The sequence below is a fragment of the Castor canadensis genome, chromosome 7 (assembly GCF_047511655.1).
Source record: "Castor canadensis chromosome 7, mCasCan1.hap1v2, whole genome shotgun sequence".
NCBI lineage: Eukaryota > Metazoa > Chordata > Mammalia > Rodentia > Castoridae > Castor > Castor canadensis.
Genome location: NC_133392.1, coordinates 91,474,244 through 91,494,012, shown reverse-complemented (window position 1 = coordinate 91,494,012; position 19,769 = coordinate 91,474,244). Strand labels below are relative to the sequence as shown.

The 19,769-nt window shown below is 38.1% G+C and overlaps 2 protein-coding genes across 5 annotated transcripts in view; one reads left to right on the top strand and one right to left on the bottom strand.

Annotated features, from left to right (window-relative positions):
• The window catches only part of LOC109688705 (uricase), an 84,196-nt gene that overhangs the window by 36,356 nt on the left and 28,071 nt on the right, over positions 1-19,769 (bottom strand). The window lies entirely within an intron of this gene.
• Dnase2b (deoxyribonuclease 2 beta) lies at positions 1,103-19,547 on the top strand. 3 transcript variants are annotated; one of them, XM_074079588.1, is made up of 6 exons: positions 1,103-1,266; positions 3,553-3,730; positions 10,677-10,758; positions 14,805-14,966; positions 16,286-16,483; positions 18,539-19,547. In XM_074079588.1, the coding sequence occupies exons 2-6, from the start codon at positions 3,665-3,667 to the stop codon at positions 18,877-18,879; spliced, it is 849 nt and encodes a 282-aa protein (XP_073935689.1). In that variant the 5' UTR covers positions 1,103-1,266; positions 3,553-3,664; the 3' UTR covers positions 18,880-19,547. The 3 variants fall into 3 exon arrangements, with proteins under 3 accessions (XP_073935689.1, XP_020022802.1, XP_073935688.1); XM_020167213.2 differs by having other exon boundaries at positions 1,103-1,389; positions 18,539-19,540; XM_074079587.1 differs by lacking the exon at positions 16,286-16,483 and having other exon boundaries at positions 1,103-1,389; positions 18,539-19,543.

Sequence of the window (19,769 nt, the reverse complement as noted above, 5' to 3'; positions counted from 1 at the left end):
ATCACCAATAAGCTTATTAAAACTATGGATGCCTGAACCTAACTGGGAGTATTCTCACTTAGCAGGTTTGAGACAAGGCCCAGAATTCTGTCGTTTTTTTCAGACACCTCATTGGTAATGTGGTGTCCCAGAGTGACCCAGAGTGTTCCTTACAATTTATCTTAGGAGAAATAGACCTACACAAGCCCTCCCATTCTCACAAATTCTGAGAATCCTGATTAACACCAGCCAGGAAATAAAAGTGATCTGATTTGCAAGAGTCTGGTTTGATCTGGATCTCCTAAACAACTCTGATCTGAATCTATGATCAGAAGGACAGACTACAGTCATCCTCATTTCCAGGCATGAGGTTAACTGCTATTTATTATGACAGCTAATAATTGATTCAGGAGACCATACATTTAAAGAAATTCTTCTCAGATGTCTATTACTCCTTCCCTCTTCCCAAAAGAGATCCGTCTCATCTTTTTATAATCGTTATGGTAATAGGCCATTTTCCCTTGGCCTTCAATTTCAGATTCAGTGTCAAGAATGAGAAAGAAGAATGTGGACACACAAATGTTTGTCAGGTTTCTTGCTTCAGCTGAAGAGTGGGAGGTCAATATGTTTACCTGATTGCACAGTAGCCTTGTCACAGTAACCAAGGCCTCTGTAAAGCAAAGCACCACATTGAGTGGACAAAACCAGGGAGGTGGAGAAGATATGTCAACATTTTTTGTAAATTGCAATTGAATTTGCTCTTATTTTGAAGCAGCCTTCTACAGTACTATTTAACAATTATTTCCTTAAGATAGGGATTGTTATAGGTGACAGATCCTAATTATTACTGTAGCATAAGGTTTTGTCATTTCTACTTAATGTATGAACCACATGCATTGGTTCTCACTCATAGAGAGTCAATCAGAAGGGGAAGAAAACATGTAATATATTTAATCCAACATCTACTTTTCAATGGAGTTCCTCTTCCCCTGAACATCATACTCACTGCAAAGATATATATAGATATATAGATATTCCTCTTTTTCTGTCCAGAACATTTTGATGACTTTGCAAACCAGTCAACAATTGAGCACAAAGGCATTCCGAGTCACGCTGGGATGTTGTGACACAATCACACGATTACATGGGATTCATCCCATTCTGAAAATGCCTGAACAGCGAACAGCAGAGGTAAATAGAATCCAATGTTGGAGCCAGCACAGCCTGAGAGAGATTGGAAACTCAGACAATCTCTGGGGAAATACCCTGCTGCAGCATAGAATAAAGGTAACAGAAAATGACAGCAAGACTTCCAAGAACAACCCTTGCTTTACTCTTTCTTGGCCTCTTTGGGGTCCTAGAGGCACCAACACTATCGTGCAGAAATGAAGAAGGTGATGCTGTGGATTGGTAGGTAAATGAAATGTCAGGATTGGTGTATGCAAATAGAAAGCCAGAGTGCAGGAGGCAGAGCAGCTGGCTGTGATGTCCTTAAGGAGGACTTTCACCTCACCTCCTCCCTTTAAAAAAACAAAGGGACTTAAAGTGTGCCAGTGGGCTCAACTCAGACAGGGATTGGCTTCTGAGTTAGTGAGTTGTCCCTGAGAAAGAGCAGAGCAGCCATCTGGGACCTCAGTCACTGCTCTCAACAGGGCCAACCCTGTTGCTGCAGAAGGGGAACTGAGCTGACAATTTCGGTCAGTTGGCAATTTCCTTTAATTACATATGGCTTTTCCTAACTCCCCTTTCAGCATCCTTTACGAGACTGACAAAGGAGAGAAGGCAGATGACTTTTTTTTTTTTTCTGAAACTGAAGCTTATCCTTCTCCCTGTGAGTACAGGAAGGAGGATTCGATCAGGCATGGCATTGTTTGATTACCTTGGCTTGTTAGCCAGCACAGGCAGCTGTTGGAGTGGCTGGAAGTTTACTGGCCTCTTGTACAGTGTTAAAGAGATAAATCGCAGCACTCTTTGCTACTCTTTAGTTAGGGTTTTTAGGTTTGCCACTATGGCCAGCATCAAGTTTTGTGTGAACTTCATACACAACATTGGAGCAAAATGTTGTAAAGCTGGTTTTAAAAATGTGGATTTAAAGATTTCTGTGACATACTTTTGTTTAGGTTTAGACCTCAACATAGAACTCTGGGCTAGAAAACAGATAGCTTATAATTAGAAATAGTCACCCATGAAAAATGTTTAAAAATACTATTTCTCAACTAGCGAGCCATGGTACACTGACAATCCATAAATTCTTCACCAAACTGTGATTTACATGTAAAATTTATTTGTTTACTTTTATTCACTTATTCATTTATTAAGACAAGGTCTCACCCTATAGCCTGAACTAGCCTAGTACTCACAACTCTCATGCCTGTGTCTCCTGAGTTCATGGATTATTGGTGTGCACCACCACACCCAGGATAAAGTTTATTTTTGCTATAACTAAATGAACATATTACCTAGCAATTTCTGTAAGAGAATAAAGGCAACTTGTTGCTTAGCTGCTACAATTTGCCAAGAAAATTATAAGGCAAAGGTCATCATGTCAGCATGAAAGATTAGTTGCACATGTCCTATCACATATGAAGATCTGGCCCTGGGAGTGAGAAAGAATAAGAAAGGCAGGAAAAGAAACATAGACTGAAGAGAATCAATGAGTATGGAACTCTCAGGGTCAGACTGTTCATTGTATAGCAATAGCATGTTATTAGAATGTTTAGTTCACTGTGAGTTTAGGGGTTAACTATGGAGATCATACTATAATCATGGTATCTGGCTATATCATTGATTCTCAGCGGAGGGTAATTTTGTCCTCAGGGAACTTTTGACAAGGTTTAGAGACATTTTAGATTACCACAATTTGGGGGTCCTACTGGCAACCACTAGGCTAGAGAGGCTACAGTGCACAGTACAGTTCCCACAACAAATAATGATTGGGATAGAAATGTGAATAGAGCACATTGAAACCCTAGGTTCAGAGATCCAAAATTTCCTGAATGCTATGTGAGATATGTAAAGGAGATATATGAACAGGATACAACAGAAGATTCCTATTTAATTAGATGGTCTTGAGCCCAAATCCTCAATACAGAACACTCTGGTGAACTGAGTTAAAGAATGTGGCTTAGGTCAGAGGCTCAAGGGAGTCTCCCCATCTCCTAAAGCCCAAACCTTAATATCATACCAAGCTGGCCAGTTGCAAAGAACTGAGATGCCAAGCACCTATAGAAGAAGAGAATTCAGGACTTTTTCAGTGTAGATCTGGGACTTGGCCTTCCCCCCACCGCAGTCATTAGAGCTATGGAAATAGCAAAGAGGGTCACTCTCAATATACACAGACTTCCACTTCAGAAACCCCAGCCACCAAGCCATCTGTCTTAGAACATATCCACTCAGACTCACATTTCCATTTCAGGAGCAAAGAAAAGGGTGGAGAAAAGACCTTGGGCTAATCCCTTTCCTTAGAGGCCTTCTATGAAACGTAAGAAGATATACTTGAGTGTTTATCACAGAGACTGCCACCAGGAAATCAGTCACTAAAGGACAGTAATTCATAACTATTTCCTTTGTTAGGTTTACCTTTTATAAGTTACCTAAAAGACAAGACAAGGAAGGTAGAGAAACTGGGCTAGAGTACCTCTACCTAGACTCCACAATTAGAAGCTGGAGGAGGAGTGAGCAACTAATGAATACCAGCAGGAGTGTTCTGGGAAGGACCTTACAACAGCTTTATGAAGCTTATGCCTCCAAGGTATGTTATAGTTAATCATCTGTTTGAATCACAGAAAATGCATTAAACACAATCTAAAGCTTCCTAAAGCAGCTTTGGAAAATTTTTCCTACTCACCCACCAAACCCCCAATCCCAGTAACTTGAAGTAAACTAGCTCAGAACTAGCCCAAGCAACTAACCAAGGCCTTAGGATAGATGTCATCAGAATCTACAGTGATGCCAAATTATTGGTTCACTTAGCACCAATTGCAACGGTATCACTGGGCAAGGTGTGAACAAATTACTTACTGAAGTCTTCTGGCTACCAAAACCTCTGCCAATTTATTTGGCACTTGCTAACTTATCCATCTCATAGAAAAAGGGAGAAGAGTCATCTCTGGTTACAAGGCAATATAGATCTACGATCAACATTTCCTAAGTTATGCATTGTTTATATCATGGTATTGATGAGTGGTGGTGATCAAGTAAAGGGCTCCACTGAGTCTTCCTTTTAATTAATTGTTTCCAAAACCATAGGCTGACAGGCTTAGCTCTAGTTTCAAGGTCCTAGAACTAAATTGCCTGAAGATTTTATCAGGCAATGAACTGACCAGCAAAAGACATAAGGAAACAGACTTGCTGGCAGCCTCCCAATATCCCAGGTTCCATTTGTTGTAGTGACTGCTTTCCAACCAGGCAACAAGTAAAATCAAGCAATAATTAACACACAGTTACACTAATGTATGCATTTCCTAACAATAACTTATAAAGAAGTAAATGTATAAAATGACTATGTTTCTGTAATACATAGAGTTCTGTGCTGGGCTTTCATATATACCAAGAAATTTAATGCTCACTACAAGACTGCTTTAACCTCTAGCACTACTGCACATATGTATCTGGATATTTACTGAAATATACAGGGAATTGTAACTGTGTGTGGTAATGCTCCTTTTATTTACCTACCATTAAAAAAAGCCTTCAGCGTGAAATTAAAACAACTTTGTCGGCTGTTTGAGCACATGTGATGTGTCAAGTACTATGCTAGGTGCTTTTTAAAAATTATTTAATCTCAACAACAACGCTGTTTTGAATAAAAAGGCTATTATGTAAAATGAAAAACTGCCTGCAGCTGCTTCTGCTTTCCAAGGCTGGGAATGAAGACTGCGACCATAATCAATTAGTGAGAAAACGACTACAATGTTCTGAGACTGCTGGACCAGGGAAGAGAGAAATGTAACACTGTCAAGCCTCTGCTGTTCACCTTAGTTGGAGTAGATGGTTCTTTGTCAGAACCCAATAATGACCTTGGAATATTCAAAGGCAACCCCAGAACCCAAGAGGGAGAAAGAACTAAACTGCTTTCAAAAACAAAACAAACAAAAGGGGGAAGGAAGCAAAGAATTAAAAGATGTAAGAAACATGGGAGATTTTTTTTTTTCTTTATGGTGCTGGGGATTGATCCGAGGGCCTTATGTTGGCTAAGCAAGCACTCTATCACTGAGCTATGCCCCAAGCCTTATAGAGGGAGATTGGGGTAGGCCACTGTGGTGATATAAAACCAATGTTTCATACCTTAAGTAAAACCTGCACACATACAATGCCTTGAGTGATTGGTTCTGGGGAGAAAATGACAGGAAAAGGGCTGGTTGCCATGTCTGATTGGCATGGAGCCAAAAGAAGAAATCAATAGCAGTGGGTGATACCCAGGTGAGATTGTGTGTTCCTTGAAGCTGGAACTAAGCCACCAGTGACTATGAGAAGATAAGTTCCCCATCGCCTAACCTGAACTTGAACTTCTTTTTTTTATTATTATTTTATTATTCATATGTGCATACAACACTTGGGTCATTTCTCCCCCCTGCCCCCACCCCCTCCCTTACCACCCACTCCTCCCCCTCCCTTCCCCCCCCACCCCCTCAATACCCGGCAGAAAATGTTTTGCCCTTATCTCTAATTTTGTTGAAGAGAGAACATAAGCAATAATAGGAAGAAACAAGGGTTTTTGCTGGTTGAGATAAGGATAGCTATACAGGCAGTTGACTCACATTGATTTCCTGTGTGTGTGTGTTACCTTCTAGGTTAATTCTTTTTGATCTAACCTTTTCTCTAGTTCCTGGTCCCCTTTTCCTATTGGCCTCAGTTGCTTTTAAGGTATCTGCTGTAGTTTCTCTGCAGTAAGGGCAACAAATGCTAGCAAATTTTTTAGGTGTCTTGCCTATCCTCACCCCTCCCTTGTGTGCTCTTGCTTTTATCATGTGCTCAATGTCCAATCCCCTTGTTGTGTTTGCCCTTGATCTAATGTCCACATATGAGGGAGAACATATGATTTTTGGTCTTTTGGGCCAGGCTAACCTCACTCTCAATGATGTTCTCCAATTCCACACATTTACCAGCAAATGATAACATTTCGTTCTTCTTCATGGCTGCATAAAATTCCATTGTGTTTAGATATCACATTTTCTTGATCCATTCAACAGTAGTGGGGCATCTTGGCTGTTTCCATAACTTGGCTATTATGAATAGTGCTGCAATAAACATGGGTGTGCAGGTGCCTCTGGAGTAACCTGTGTCACAGTCTTTTGGGTATATCCCCAAGAGTGGTATTGCTGGATCAAATGTAGATCAATGTTTAGCTTTTTAAGTAGCCTCCAAATTTTTTTCCAGAGTGGTTGTACTAGTTTACATTCCTACCAGCAGTATAAGAGGGTTCCTTTTTCCCCTGCATCCTCGCCAACACCTGTTGTTGGTGGTGTTGCAAATGATGGCTATTCTAACAGGGGTGAGGTGGAATCTTAGTGTGGTTTTAATTTGCATTTCTTTTATGGCTAGAGATGGTGAGCATTTTTTCATGTGTTTTCTGGCCATTTGAATTTCTTCTTTTGAGAAAGTTCTGTTTAGTTCACTTGCCCATTTCTTTATTGGTTCATTAGTTTTGGGAGAATTTAGTTTTTTAAGTTCCCTATATATTCTGGTTATCAGTCCTTTGTCTGATGTGTAGCTGGCAAATATTTTCTCCCACTCTGTGGGTGTTCTCTTCAGTTTAGAGACCATTTCTTTTGATGAACAGAAGCTTTTTAGCTTTATGAGGTCCCATTTATCTATGCTATCTCTTAGTTGCTGTGCTGCTGGGGTTTCGTTGAGAAAGTTCTTACCTATACCTACTAACTCCAGAGTATTTCCTACTCTTTCCTGTATCAACTTTAGAGTTTGTGGTCTGATATTAAGATCCTTGATCCATTTTGAGTTAATCTTGGTATAGGGTGATATACATGGATCTAGTTTCAGATTTTTGCAGACTGCTAACCAGTTTTTCCAGCAGTTTTTGTTGAAGAGGCTGCTATTTCTCCATCGTATATTTTTAGCTCCTTTGTCAAAGACAAGTTGGTTATAGTTGTGTGGCTTCATATCTGGGTCCTCTCTTCTGTTCCACTGGTCTTCGTGTCTGTTTTTATGCCAGTACCATGCTGTTTTTATTGTTATTGCTTTGTAATATAGTTTGAAGTCAGGTATTGTGATACCTCCAGCATTGTTCTTTTGACTGAGTATTGCCTTGGCTATTCGTGGCCTCTTGTGTTTCCATATAAGTTTAACGGTAGATTTTTCAATCTCTTTGATGAATGTCATTGGAATTTTGATGGGAATTGCATTAAACATGTAGATTACTTTTGGGAGTATAGACATTTTTACTATGTTGATTCTACCAACCCATGAGCATGGGAGATCTCTCCACTTTCTATAGTCTTCCTCAATCTCTTTCTTCAGAAGTTTATAGTTTTCCTTGTAGAGGTCGTTCACATCCTTTGTTAGGTTTACACCTAGGTATTTGATTTTTTTTGAGGCTATTGTTTCCATACATTCTTTTTCAGTCTGCTCATTGTTAGTGTATAGAAATGCTAATGATTTTTCTATGTTGATTTTATATCCTGCTACCTTGCTGTAGCTATTGATGATGTCTAGAAGCTTCTGAGTAGAGTTTTTTGGGTCTTTAAGGTATAGGATCATGTCGTCTGCAAATAATGATATTTTGACAGTTTCATTACCTATTTGTATTCTTTTTATTCCTTCTTCTTGACTAATTGCTCTGGCTAGGAATTCCAGTACTATGTTGAATAGGAGTGGAGATAGTGGGCATCCTTGTCTGGTTCCTGATTTTAGAGGGAATAGTTTCCCTTTTTCTCCGTTAAGTATAATGCTGGCTGTAGGTTTGTCATATATAGCTTTTATAATGTTGAGGTACTTTCCTTCTATTCCTAGGTTTCCTTAGAACTTTTATCATGAAATGGCATTCAATCTTATCAAAGGCTTTTTCTGCATCTATTGAGATGATCAAGTGGTTTTTGTCTTTGCTTCTGTTAATGTGGTTTATTACATTTATTGATTTTTGTATGTTGAACCACCCCTGCATCCCTGGGATGAAGCCTACTTGGTCGTGGTGAATAATCTTTTTATGTGTTGTTGAATTTGGTTTGCTATTATTTTGTTGAGGATTTTTGCATCAATGTTCATTAAGGAGATTGGCCTATAGTTCTCCTTTTTGGAGGTGTCTTTGCCTGGTTTTGGGATAAGTGTAATACTGGCTCATAAAATGTGTTTGGCAGTTTTCCTTCCCTTTCTATTTCATGGAACAGTTTAAGGAGGGTTGGTGTTAGTTCTTTAAAGGTCTGATAGAATTCAGCAGAGAATCCATCAGGTCCTGGAATTTTCTTTTTTGGGAGCAGTTTCATTTTGTGTTATAGATCTATTCAGGTGTTTAATTTCCTCTTGGTTCAGTTTTGGATGATCATATGTATTTAGAAATCTGTCCATTTCTTCAATATTTTCAAATTTATTTGAATATAGGTTCTCAAAGTAGTCTCTGATGATTTCCTGACTTCCATCGTGTTTGTTGTTATCTCCCCTTTTGCATTCCTGATTCTACTAATTTGGTATTTTTCTCTCCTCATTTTAGTAAGGTTTGGCAGGGGTCTATCGATCTTGTTTATTTTTTCAAAGAACCAACTTTTTGTTTCATTAATTCTTTGTATGGTTTTTTTTTGGTTTCTATTTCGTTGATTTCAGCTCTTATTTTTATTATTTCTCTCCTTTTTTTTGGGATTTGCTTGTTCTTGTTTTTCTAGGAGTTTGAGATGTATCATTAGGTCATTGATTTGGGATCTTTCAGTCTTTTTAATATATGCGCTCATGGCTATGAACTTTGCTCTCAGGACTGCCTTTGCTGTGTCCCATAGGTTCTGTGAAATTGAACTTCTAACAGAGAGTGGAATGCAAGCTCAGACTCATTCACTTTAACTTGACATTTAACAACAAGGTGACTGAGGCCAATAGCTAGGTTATATTTGGAATTACTTCCCTCCATTCACCATAAGAACACTGCTGGTTGCCTATACTTTCTTGATTATATTACTTGCTAGACTAGGGTCAGAGACCAATCCCCTCTTGTTCAACAAGCAATAGTTAAAACAACACTGAACACATAGATTTAAGGAATAAAGCAGTCCAGAGACACACACTTATGTCTTCCTCCCTTTTTTTGTGTTTTTTTTTGGGCGGGGAGAGGGGAAGGACAGAGACTCACTAATTTGCCCAGGCTGGCCTCAGACTTTCAATCCTCCTGCTTCAACCTCCTGAGTAGTTGGATTACAGACAAGGATATGACACCATGCCTGACCTGTATATGGTCTTTCCCATTCATCAGTAGCCTCCCTTTGCACCTAGGCTACAATCCATTTAACCTTAGTTGGCTGTTAAACTCCTTGTTAGGATAATAAACCTTATCTATTGTAAGAATAAAGTTCTTCACAGGATCTTCCCAGAGTCCTTTCACATTGTACCCCCAAGGCACACAAATGGCCTCTTTATCACATTCAAGGTCTGCTCCTGGAATAACTTTCAGAGTTCTCCACAGAAGGATGATACAAATTCCATTCTGTAGCAATGGTTGATTATGGAAAATGAAGGTAAGATAATAGCTTACTTTTCTGAATATGTTAAAGCATAGTAGCCAACAATGTTAAAGACTGTGATGTTTTAGATTACATCAAATAATGAAGTAACTGCAAGAGACCAATTATTGGCTTTTCCTCGGAGAAAATAGAGGGCTTTTTAAAAGGCCTTTCCTGCTTTTATAATATCACTGAGTTTTTTTTAATATCAACATTATTTGCTTCAATAAAAGTCACTGCAGCATGGCGGAAGTGGAATGAAACAAACCAGAACAAATATAAATAAGTTTCCAAAACATGACAAAGAGATGCTCAAAATAATAGCTTTTTATGACTTAGGAATTTGGCTGTTTGGAGAATTGATTCATATTTTGCCTTATCAGAGGAAATCCAATATCACATATTAAATTTTACCACATTTTCTAAGCAAGAAAATATCATGTTAGGAAGGTGAAGTGGCACTGAGAAATGGATTGAAGAAGAAAAAATCTCTCCCATATCAGAGAGGAAAGGAAGCAGATAATGAGGAGTCCTGATTAAATACAAAGCTATGACCAGGCAGGGAAGCACAAAGTAGGCAGAGGAAATCAAATTCTGACAACCTGATCTGCACCGTGCCTATACCAGTGGAAAAAACAACAACAACAACAAAAAACAGGTGTAATCCTTGGCTGGTTGTTCCTTCTTCATTTCCTGAACAAATAATTCAGAACTCTTTTATCATACACTGGTTGCTTAATCAGAAACCTGTTTCCAAAACAACCAAGAAAAGTAGAAATACTGCTCTCACACAAGATCACAGTGCATGGGGCTCCTGTCATGTGAGTCAAAACCACGCATGGTTGGGATTGGACTCCCCCCACTCCATTCTTGCATGTCACAGAATTCATATTGATGCAGAAGCTGCCTATTAGGAGACTGGATGACTTCTCATGTTTATTAATGAAAATTCTGTACTGCAGTCTGGGTAGATGGTAGAAATATTGTAAGCCTTTGTGAGTAGAAGATTTTCACTATTATAATCCTAATATATTTCTACAGGGTAACGACACAGCTTATCTAATATACAATGATGGAGTCCCTAAATCTGTGAATTACAGCAGAAAGTATGGACACACCAAAGGTATGACGATGGCTCTTAGTTTCTCTTTCTTATTGGAAATCATCATTTTCTTTTTTTTTTTTTTTAACTTGGCTTTTCTGCTGATGACATCGATTTCTTTTTTTTTTTTTCATTTTTCTTTTATTATTCATATGTGCATACAAGGCTTGGTTTATTTCTCCCCCCTGCCCCCACCCCCTCCCTTACCACCCACTCCACCCCCTCCCGCTCCCCCCCTCAATACCCAGCAGAAACTATTTTGCCCTTATCTCTAATTTTGTTGTAGAGAGAGTATAAGCAATAATAGGAAGGAACAAGGGGTTTTGCTGGTTGAGATAAGGATAGCTATACAGGGCATTGACTCACATTGGGAAATCATCATTTTCTTAAACCTTTCATCTTGAACATTCTTAATGGCTTATTTTGACTTATTGAAATGTATGGTTTGTATGATTACTATGTAACAGGTTGTAAAACAGTTATATAACTTGACTTGGAAATATCCTTCTCACAAATCCCATTTTCTTTCTTTCTTTTTTTTTTTTTTTAGTGGCACTGGGGTTTGAACTTAGGCCCTTACACTTGCTAGTCAAGTGCTCTTACTGTTTAAGCCACTTGACCAGCCCTTTTTGGAGATGGATTTTTTCAAAATCGAGTCTCAAACTATTTGCCTGGGGCTGGTCAAAATCTTCCTGATCTCTGCCTCCTGAGTGGCTAGGATTGCAGGCATGAGCCACTGCACCTGGGCTTTTTTTTTTTTTTTTGACTTTTTATACCTGCTTTTTGGAACTTCCTGGGGTGTTACTACACAGACAACCATTATTCCTTCCTGAGCTGCCAGTTCTGATGCTTTTGAAGATTAAAGACAAATTTACCTTTAGAGCATGATCTTGAATGTACTTGAGTAAAAATTTTAAACAATTCAAATGGATAGAAAATGAAAAGTAAAAGCGTTCCTCCCCAGGGTCCTCACCAGTCCCCTTCTCAGAGGGGACAGTGCGTCTGTTGTTCCTGCTCTGGACTCATCATTTAAGCAACGCCTGTGGGTTGTCCACTGTGAGTGATAAGCAGTTTATCTCATGCCTTTCCTCCTCACCAATTTGGTTAGTTATATTCTGGGTCTTTTTTCTTTTCCAGAGCTGCTGGGGTTTGAACCCAGGACCTCATGCCACTCCACCAGCCTGGTTCTTCTCTTGGTTTCCTTCATAACTTTAAGTAGTAGTTTGTTTCTTAAGCCATCATTTTAGTGGTAGGGAGTCTCCTGGCTCCCTACTGTTGAGGAAATGGCCACTGCATACTTCCCATCCAGCTCATTACAGCCTTACATCCTGACTGCTATTGTTAGACCTGTAGTTCATCTGATCAGTGTTCTTAGAGGTTTATTATTTGGGGGATCCATACTTGAACTATGTTTTCCTTTTATATATTGATTCTAAAACCTGCAAACCAATGATTAGGAGGAGTGCTAGACTATATAAGGGTACACAGAGGAAAGCCAGGAGCTGTTTCTCCTTCCACTTATCCAGTCTTACATCTTTAAGTCTATGCAGGTTTAAACAAAAGGTTCCAAGCATAAACTCTCTTCTTTCAAATTATACCATGTGTTACTTGCTTCATAATTGGGTCATGGCTTTTGCAGAATTGTAATTTTTCCTGTAGTATGTAATTACTTTAAAAAATTTTTTTGACAGAAGAAAAGTTATTTACTACAAATCCTTTTTTTTTTTCTTTTTTTTAAGTACTGCGGTTTGGACATAGGGCCTACACCTTGAGCCACTCCACCTGCCCTTTTCTGTGAAGGTTTTTTTGAGATAGGGTCTTGCGAACTATTTGCCCAGGCTGGCTTTGAACTGAGATCCTCCTGATCTCTGCCTCCTGAGTAGCTAGGATTATAGGCGTGAGCCACTGGCACTTTTTTTCTTAATATATTTTAAAAATATGTGTTTTAGAGCAAAAACTCAAGCACTGACTTTTCAAATACCAGTTAGTACCTATCTGTACATGAATATACTCATAGGTACAATCTCTGTGTATATCCACAGAGACACCAACAAATCTACGTTACACTATAAATAGGTGTATGTGTGTATGTAATGTATGTATACACACATTTTAGTTACGTTGATTGATTCATAAGCTTACATTGAAAAAATTTACTCTTCATGATGTGCAGTTCCATTTGAAATAAACATTTTTAAAAAGTATTTTTAAATCATTTTTCATATAACAGTAATTTTGTTATATATTGTTATTATATACAGTAATTTCATTATGGTAATCTTGGTCATTTTCTATTTATAAATTATGCATTAAAGAAAAATTCAAACACACTTAAACCTTTGTACTTTTTCTAAAATATGCAAAACATTTTTATAAAACTATTATAAGTACTATTTTTCAGCTTTTTTTCAACTTATAATATTATCAGGAACAACTTCCTAGGTAATAAGTAGTCTTCAGAATAAGTACTCTCAAATATTCCAAACTCAAATGCCTTCAGGGGACAGCAGATAATGTCAGCAAGTAAAGTGAACTCACCTAGCAGGTAATTGGAGAAAAAATACAATGTCTGAAGGGGATAGTTAATTCTCACTTTGCCTTATATGGATACAATTTCTCAGGAGATATCGAAAATTAGTATTTGTGGAAAAACACTCCAGATTTTGAAGGTCAATAATGAATTCAAAGTTTTAAAATCACAAACCTATTAAATTATATTTATATCATTTAATTATATCTATATAACCTATTAAAATGTATCTTCAAGTTGCATTTGGCCCATTGACTGCTAATTTGCAATTTGTAATTAATATAATCTGTAATGACTGTCAAAAGTCATGCACACTGAGAGATTTGGTTTAGTCAAGTTTCCCTTGATGGCCCTATTTACAGGTAGCCTAATGATTTTCATAACATGCCGTATTCTACAATCTCTCCTCCAGTAACCTTTGACTACCACTCCTACTCCACACAATTAGTTGTTGCAAGGGTTTGGGAAAAAGAAAACAGGGTTCAATGTGAAGTTGGGTGTTCTCTTTGCCAACAGATACCCTAATATCTGTGACATTCATCCCAGGAGACTTGGATTACAGCAAAACAATGTATTCATCTGGACAGAAGAGTGAACTTGAAGGTCATTCAGCTCTGTTAGGCAATGGAACTTTCAATAGTTTCCACTTAGACATAGGTATTGTTTCTATCTCCACCAAACGGTATGCTTTCTTAAAGCATGCTCTTTGAAAAAGACATAAGTTTCAGGCATTTGGCTTCCATTCTAATAACAAGGCAAACAAGAATGAATTTCAGGTTTGCATATTTATATACACACTACAAAGGCTAGGTACCATATCAAACTTATCCTGATATATTTATAAACACAGAAATAGTCAGAGATGCTTATTGGACATGGTTCTTTTTTGCCATGGTGTAAGATGATAAAAACTTTTCTAATTTTTTTTTTCCTTTCTGGCTTTCATTTTAGAAAGCAACAGAAATTTTACAAAACATGAATAGCAAAGAAACACTAACATGCCTCCTTTTTCTCTCTTTGCCTCTTCTATCAGATCTGTAAAACTGGTTGACTCTTCTCCAATAAACAAGTCTACAGTTTTTAAAACAAAACACAGTCAGTATATTTCTTCATTTGATATTTTTTTCTTTTAACTCTGCTTTTTTAGCAGGCTTTTGAAAATATCTCAGTTGCTTAACAGTAAAGACACTATCTGAAGCTTGCCTGGTGACTCTAGTTTAACAAGGTCAAATTCCAATTTAGCAAATTTGCATCCTGCCAAAACAAATTTTCCTTGTAGTTTCAACATGCAATTCCTCTTAACTCTTCATAGGGTGACTTTCCTGGCATCCCTTTTGTGGTGGCTTATTATTAGTAATGGGGCATTGTAATATGTGTCCGAATTGTTTTTGAAATACTTAAAAATTGATCATGATCCTTGTGGTTATTAGCCTAATAAAACATTAGCCTAAAGCACAAACAGCCTAAGCCGCCTGGGCCTTATTGTAAAAGGAGTTTTGTTTTTCTAATTTATCTGTATCAAATGTATCTTTGGTAGGTTTGCTGCTGTGGAACAGAATCCAGGGGTTCTGGCTGATTCATTCCATTCCCGGGTTTCCTTCAGTTCCCGAAGAAGGCTATGATTATCCATCTACAGGGAGACGAAATGGACAAAGTGGGATCTGCATAACTTTCAAGTACAACCAGTATGAAGCGATAGGTAACACCAGAATGTGTGAAAGGAGATAGCAGTGTTGAAGAAGTCATGGGAAAAGAATTCATAAAAGTGCACTTCATCTGTTAATCTATCCACAGGCCCTCTGATACCTAGATTCTAATTCTGGCCTCTGCTATGGTAAAACAATGGGCAGGCTCACTTATTAGTCCTCAGATCCTGGTCTACCAATGACCTTGTTGAATTTGATCAGGACCAGTAGTTTCAAATGAATTCAAGAGCCAGGTAAGGACAAAGATGGGTGAAGCCAAAAGATAATGCATGGACACTGGGGACAGTGACACCAAGGGTTTGACTTTCCCCTGGGTGTCTTCAAAGGCCTCAGTGCCACAGAATTGTCACTGTACAGGAATACAGGCCTACTGATTACAGATCTATTTTTCAAGAGGCACCAGAAACCTAGAGGGTGTATATGTGTGTGTGTGTGTAAGAGAAAGATACTTATTTTTAAATATGGACTCAATCTTTTTTTTTTAATTTTGCAGACCAAATGTCTGTATGCTGCCAACACTACACCTCAGCCAGATGGACTTCTTTTAAGAGCTCAAGTGCAAATAGTCCAAAATACTTATATTTGGCAAACTATAGTGTGGAAGGAAGAAAAGTAGGAACATCATTTTACTTAGGAAATTGATAAGTAGCAGTGAAGAATGACTTGCCTCTAGATACAGACCATTTAGAAAACGTTTCTCATTAAATTCCCATCTTATGACAAGTACCATGGCACTTCTTAACTCAGTCAAGCTCTAATCTAGCTAGTTGAGTTCATGCAATAGTTAGAGAGCTCAATATTGGAGATAAGGTATGTGCCATGATGACTTGATTTTTCTTGAAGTTGAATAATGAGTACAAGGAATTCTCTGCTTTTATATATGGATATATAGGAGGAAAAATATATCTGGTCTCCAGGCCATATTATCTGAGTTTGAATAGTAATTCCATCAGTTACAAATTTTATAACCATAGACATGCTACATAAAGTCTTGGTTAATTCATCTATAAAGTGAGGGTGGTGGTAATAAGAGAACTTAACCTAATAATGAGGTTGCTGTGAGGCTTAAATGAGTAAAAACATGTAAAACCTGTGGAACAATTTCTGGAAAGTAGGAAGGTCTCAATAGGTGTCAGTTACTTCAACCAAAGCCATTTGGAGACCATTGCTTGTGAAAAGGGAATCCCATGCTTGGGTTTTGTTGTTTGCTTATATTGTTTTGCTTTTTAATCTGTAACAAGATCTATACTATCAATAGGTATTTCTATTTGTATCCAAATTCTCAACTTTTCTTTACTGTTTCTTGATTCAGATTTTCAGCTCTTGGTCTGCAACCCAAACATCTATAGCTGTTATATCCCGGCCACCTTTCACCAGGAACTTGTCCACATGCCCCAGCTGTGTGCCAGGTTCAACTTACCAAAGATCCCTGGTCGGCACCTCACCACACTTCAGTCAGCCCAGGGACAAAACTTCCTCCACTTTGCAAAATCTGACTCTTTTCTTGATGGTATGAAAAACCATTATCAAATAGTATGTTATATAACTCTGCAGTTGGACCCCTTATGGATTACTTAGAGAAAGAATTCTGATTATTCAGGGGAAGAGAAGCAGAAAAGAAGGGAGGAAAGAGGAAGGAAGAGAAAAGAGACATCAGGGATCAATGCAAACATTTCCCTAATCCACTATTCAAGTGTAGGATTGTTGATTCAGCCACAGAAGGTTCTCAGAGCCATACAGTGAGGGGCCCATAAAAACTCAATCTCTAGCTTCTGCTGGGCACGCAGGCCACAGCTGTCCCCTCTTCTCCCATCCCCTAAGCAGTTACTTTGAGTCTTCCTTATTCTCATCCCTTACATGACCCTGGCCCCTCCCCAACAGAAAGAACAAAGATCACCAGGGAGAAACCACTTTACTATCCTCCTCACCCCAATCCTTCCAACATTCTTACCTATCTGTTCCCATCCCAACAAAAGCTACATACCCCCTGTTCCCTGGAATGCATTCTAGCCTCAAATCACCTTGATTTTTCACTTGACCTATTCTGCCTCTCTGCTTCAAGTCTCCCACTCTATAGGTTCCTTCTTCATAGCTTACAAGCATGCCTAAAAATCCTCTTTCATTTCTACATTCCTTATATCTCTGTCCCCTCTCCTCACACACACCACCAAATTTCTTTTGAAAATCGTCAGAGCCTTCACTTGCTGAATTCTCCTTCCCTATTGCTTTGCTTCTGTCTGTGGATGCCAATCTCTCCTGAGACAACAATGGCCACCTTAGATGACCTTGCTGTCTGCCTTGCCTACTTGCTTCCTTATATTATACATTGGTTGTAATTTGCTGAATGCCTAGTATTTGCCAAGCCCAATGTCAGGCACTAGAGATGCAAAAATTAACAGAAAGAAAAAAGCTCTATAGATATTGGTACAGTTGAAACCCTTTCCTTTCTAACATTACTCCTTGTTACTGATTTTTGGGAGTATCTAGTCTCTACGTTTTCCTTTAACTTCATTCAAGTGTCTTCTTCCAGACCTTACTCCTCTGGCTACTCCTTAGGTCAAGGGATTGCCATGTGATCCTCTACCTTTCCTTATCTCATTCTACAAACCATGCTGGGTAATTCCAGCAGGCCCTTAGGTGATTCCCAAGTCCGGATCTCCTCCTCAGCCCTGTGTACTGACTGACATACTCAACAAGAATAGGTCATTTCTACTTGGAGGTGGTACAGCCCCACCAAATACAACATGCCAAACTCATCTCATCATCATCCCTCATAAACCCATTCTTTTTCTCATGTTCTACACAGTCACACAGGCATTCTACATTCCTTCTTTCCTCATTCCTCTTATCAAACCATCAAATCAATCAGTTCCAAGTCCTTAATAATTTCTACATTAATCTTATCCTCTCCAAACTTTCTGCCACCACCTTAGTCCATGCCCATGTGTATTGTCACACTTATTGTGACAACCTTATGTTTTTCTATTTCCTTTCTAACCCATCCTTCTCAATTCATTCTGCATACTGCTTCTCACTGATATTTGTGATCATAAGTCAGTTTCTATTAATTCTCCATTAACATTTCTTTAACATTTCTCCATTGATTTCAGGAAAATCCAAACGTTTTAGCATGACTTATAAAGATCCTTAAAACTGACCTGGGTGTGTGACCAAATGATAAGGGAACCTGCATTAACCAGCATAAGGTCCCGAGTTCAAACCCCAGTACCACCAAAAGAAAAAAAAAATCCTTAGAACTGGCCCCTGATTAATTCTCTAGCCTTATTCTTTCCAAGGGTGAAAACACATATTGGTCCTTGGATATGTGGCACAGAAGATGTTTGTAGGCACCAACATCATCATAGTAATCATATTATCTTTTATTTGCATATCACTTTAGGATTTAGAAAATGTTTTTCCATATACTATCTCAGTTATGTTGTTATTATTGTGCTTTGACATCCACATATCAGGAGCAAGTGAAGATTTCCATTCCTGAAAATATTTTCAGAAGCTTATTTAAGTATAAATACCAACCTTCTATCTCTCTTTTTCCAAATCCTAGACATCTTTGCAGCATGGATGGCTCAACAATTGAAGACACACTTGCTAACAGAAACTTGGCAGCGAAAGAAACAAGAGCTTCCTTCAAACTGCTCCCTTCCTTACCATGTCTACAATATCAAAGCCATAAAGATAGCTCAACAATCTTATTTCAGTTCTTACCAGGACCATGCTAAATGGTGCATTTCCCAAAAGGGCACCAAAAATCGCTGGACATGTATTGGAGACCTAAATCGGAGCCCACACCAAGCCTCCAGAAGTGGAGGATTCATTTGTACCCAGAATTGGCATATTTACCAAGCATTTCAAAGATTAGTTTTATATTATGAGGACTGTAACTAGACTTAGGGAAAGGACATATATACTCATTGAAAACATTGATAATGAGATTTCTTGCACAGAAGCCATTTTTATATATTAAAAGCCTCTAAATGTACTCAACATGCAATAAAATAAAACACATGCTTACCATTTTATGTTCTAATTGGTAAAAACTTACCTCTTTTGCATTCATGGTATCATAAACCTAAACTATGACGTACAACTAAATGATAACAGTGAATTAAAGGGAAAATTTTTTTCCAAATTAGTCATCTCCAGTTGTCCAGCGATTGATTGGTCATCTTGTAAATTAAATTTCATCTCCTCCATGCAGACTTCCTTTACTCTCTTCACCATCCTTTTGTGAAGAAAAACAGCTCCTTCTGTACTTGCACATGATTCAGTCATATTCATCCTACAGTTCTGTCTCACTGGTTTAGGTTCAGTCTTATTTGTCACTCTTGCAGGTGCTACTTACTAGTTGTTCTAAATTCTCTGAGCACTGTTTTTTGTAATCTATGAAAGAAAAATAACGATAATATCTAGGTATGTTCAAGTACCTAGCACAGAACCTGATGCATAGTTAGCACTTAAAAATATGAGTGGCACTTGAATTTGAGAAAAAAGGGCAAAAAGAAATTTTAGAAATGAGTAATATATATTTTTTAAAAATGTAAAGTTAGTTTAAGAGAGACAGTGTTGGAGGTGTGACTCAAGCAGTAGAGCACCTGTGTCGCAAGTGTGAAACACTGAGTTCAACCCCCAGTACTGCCAAAAAGAAATAAATGCAACCTATGAACTTGAAGGAAATAAATGCAACATAAAGAAACCAGAATCAAAACTAACAATTTTAGTTTTAGTATATTTCTTTTTCTAGCATTCTTATCACTAAACATAATTCATATATAAAA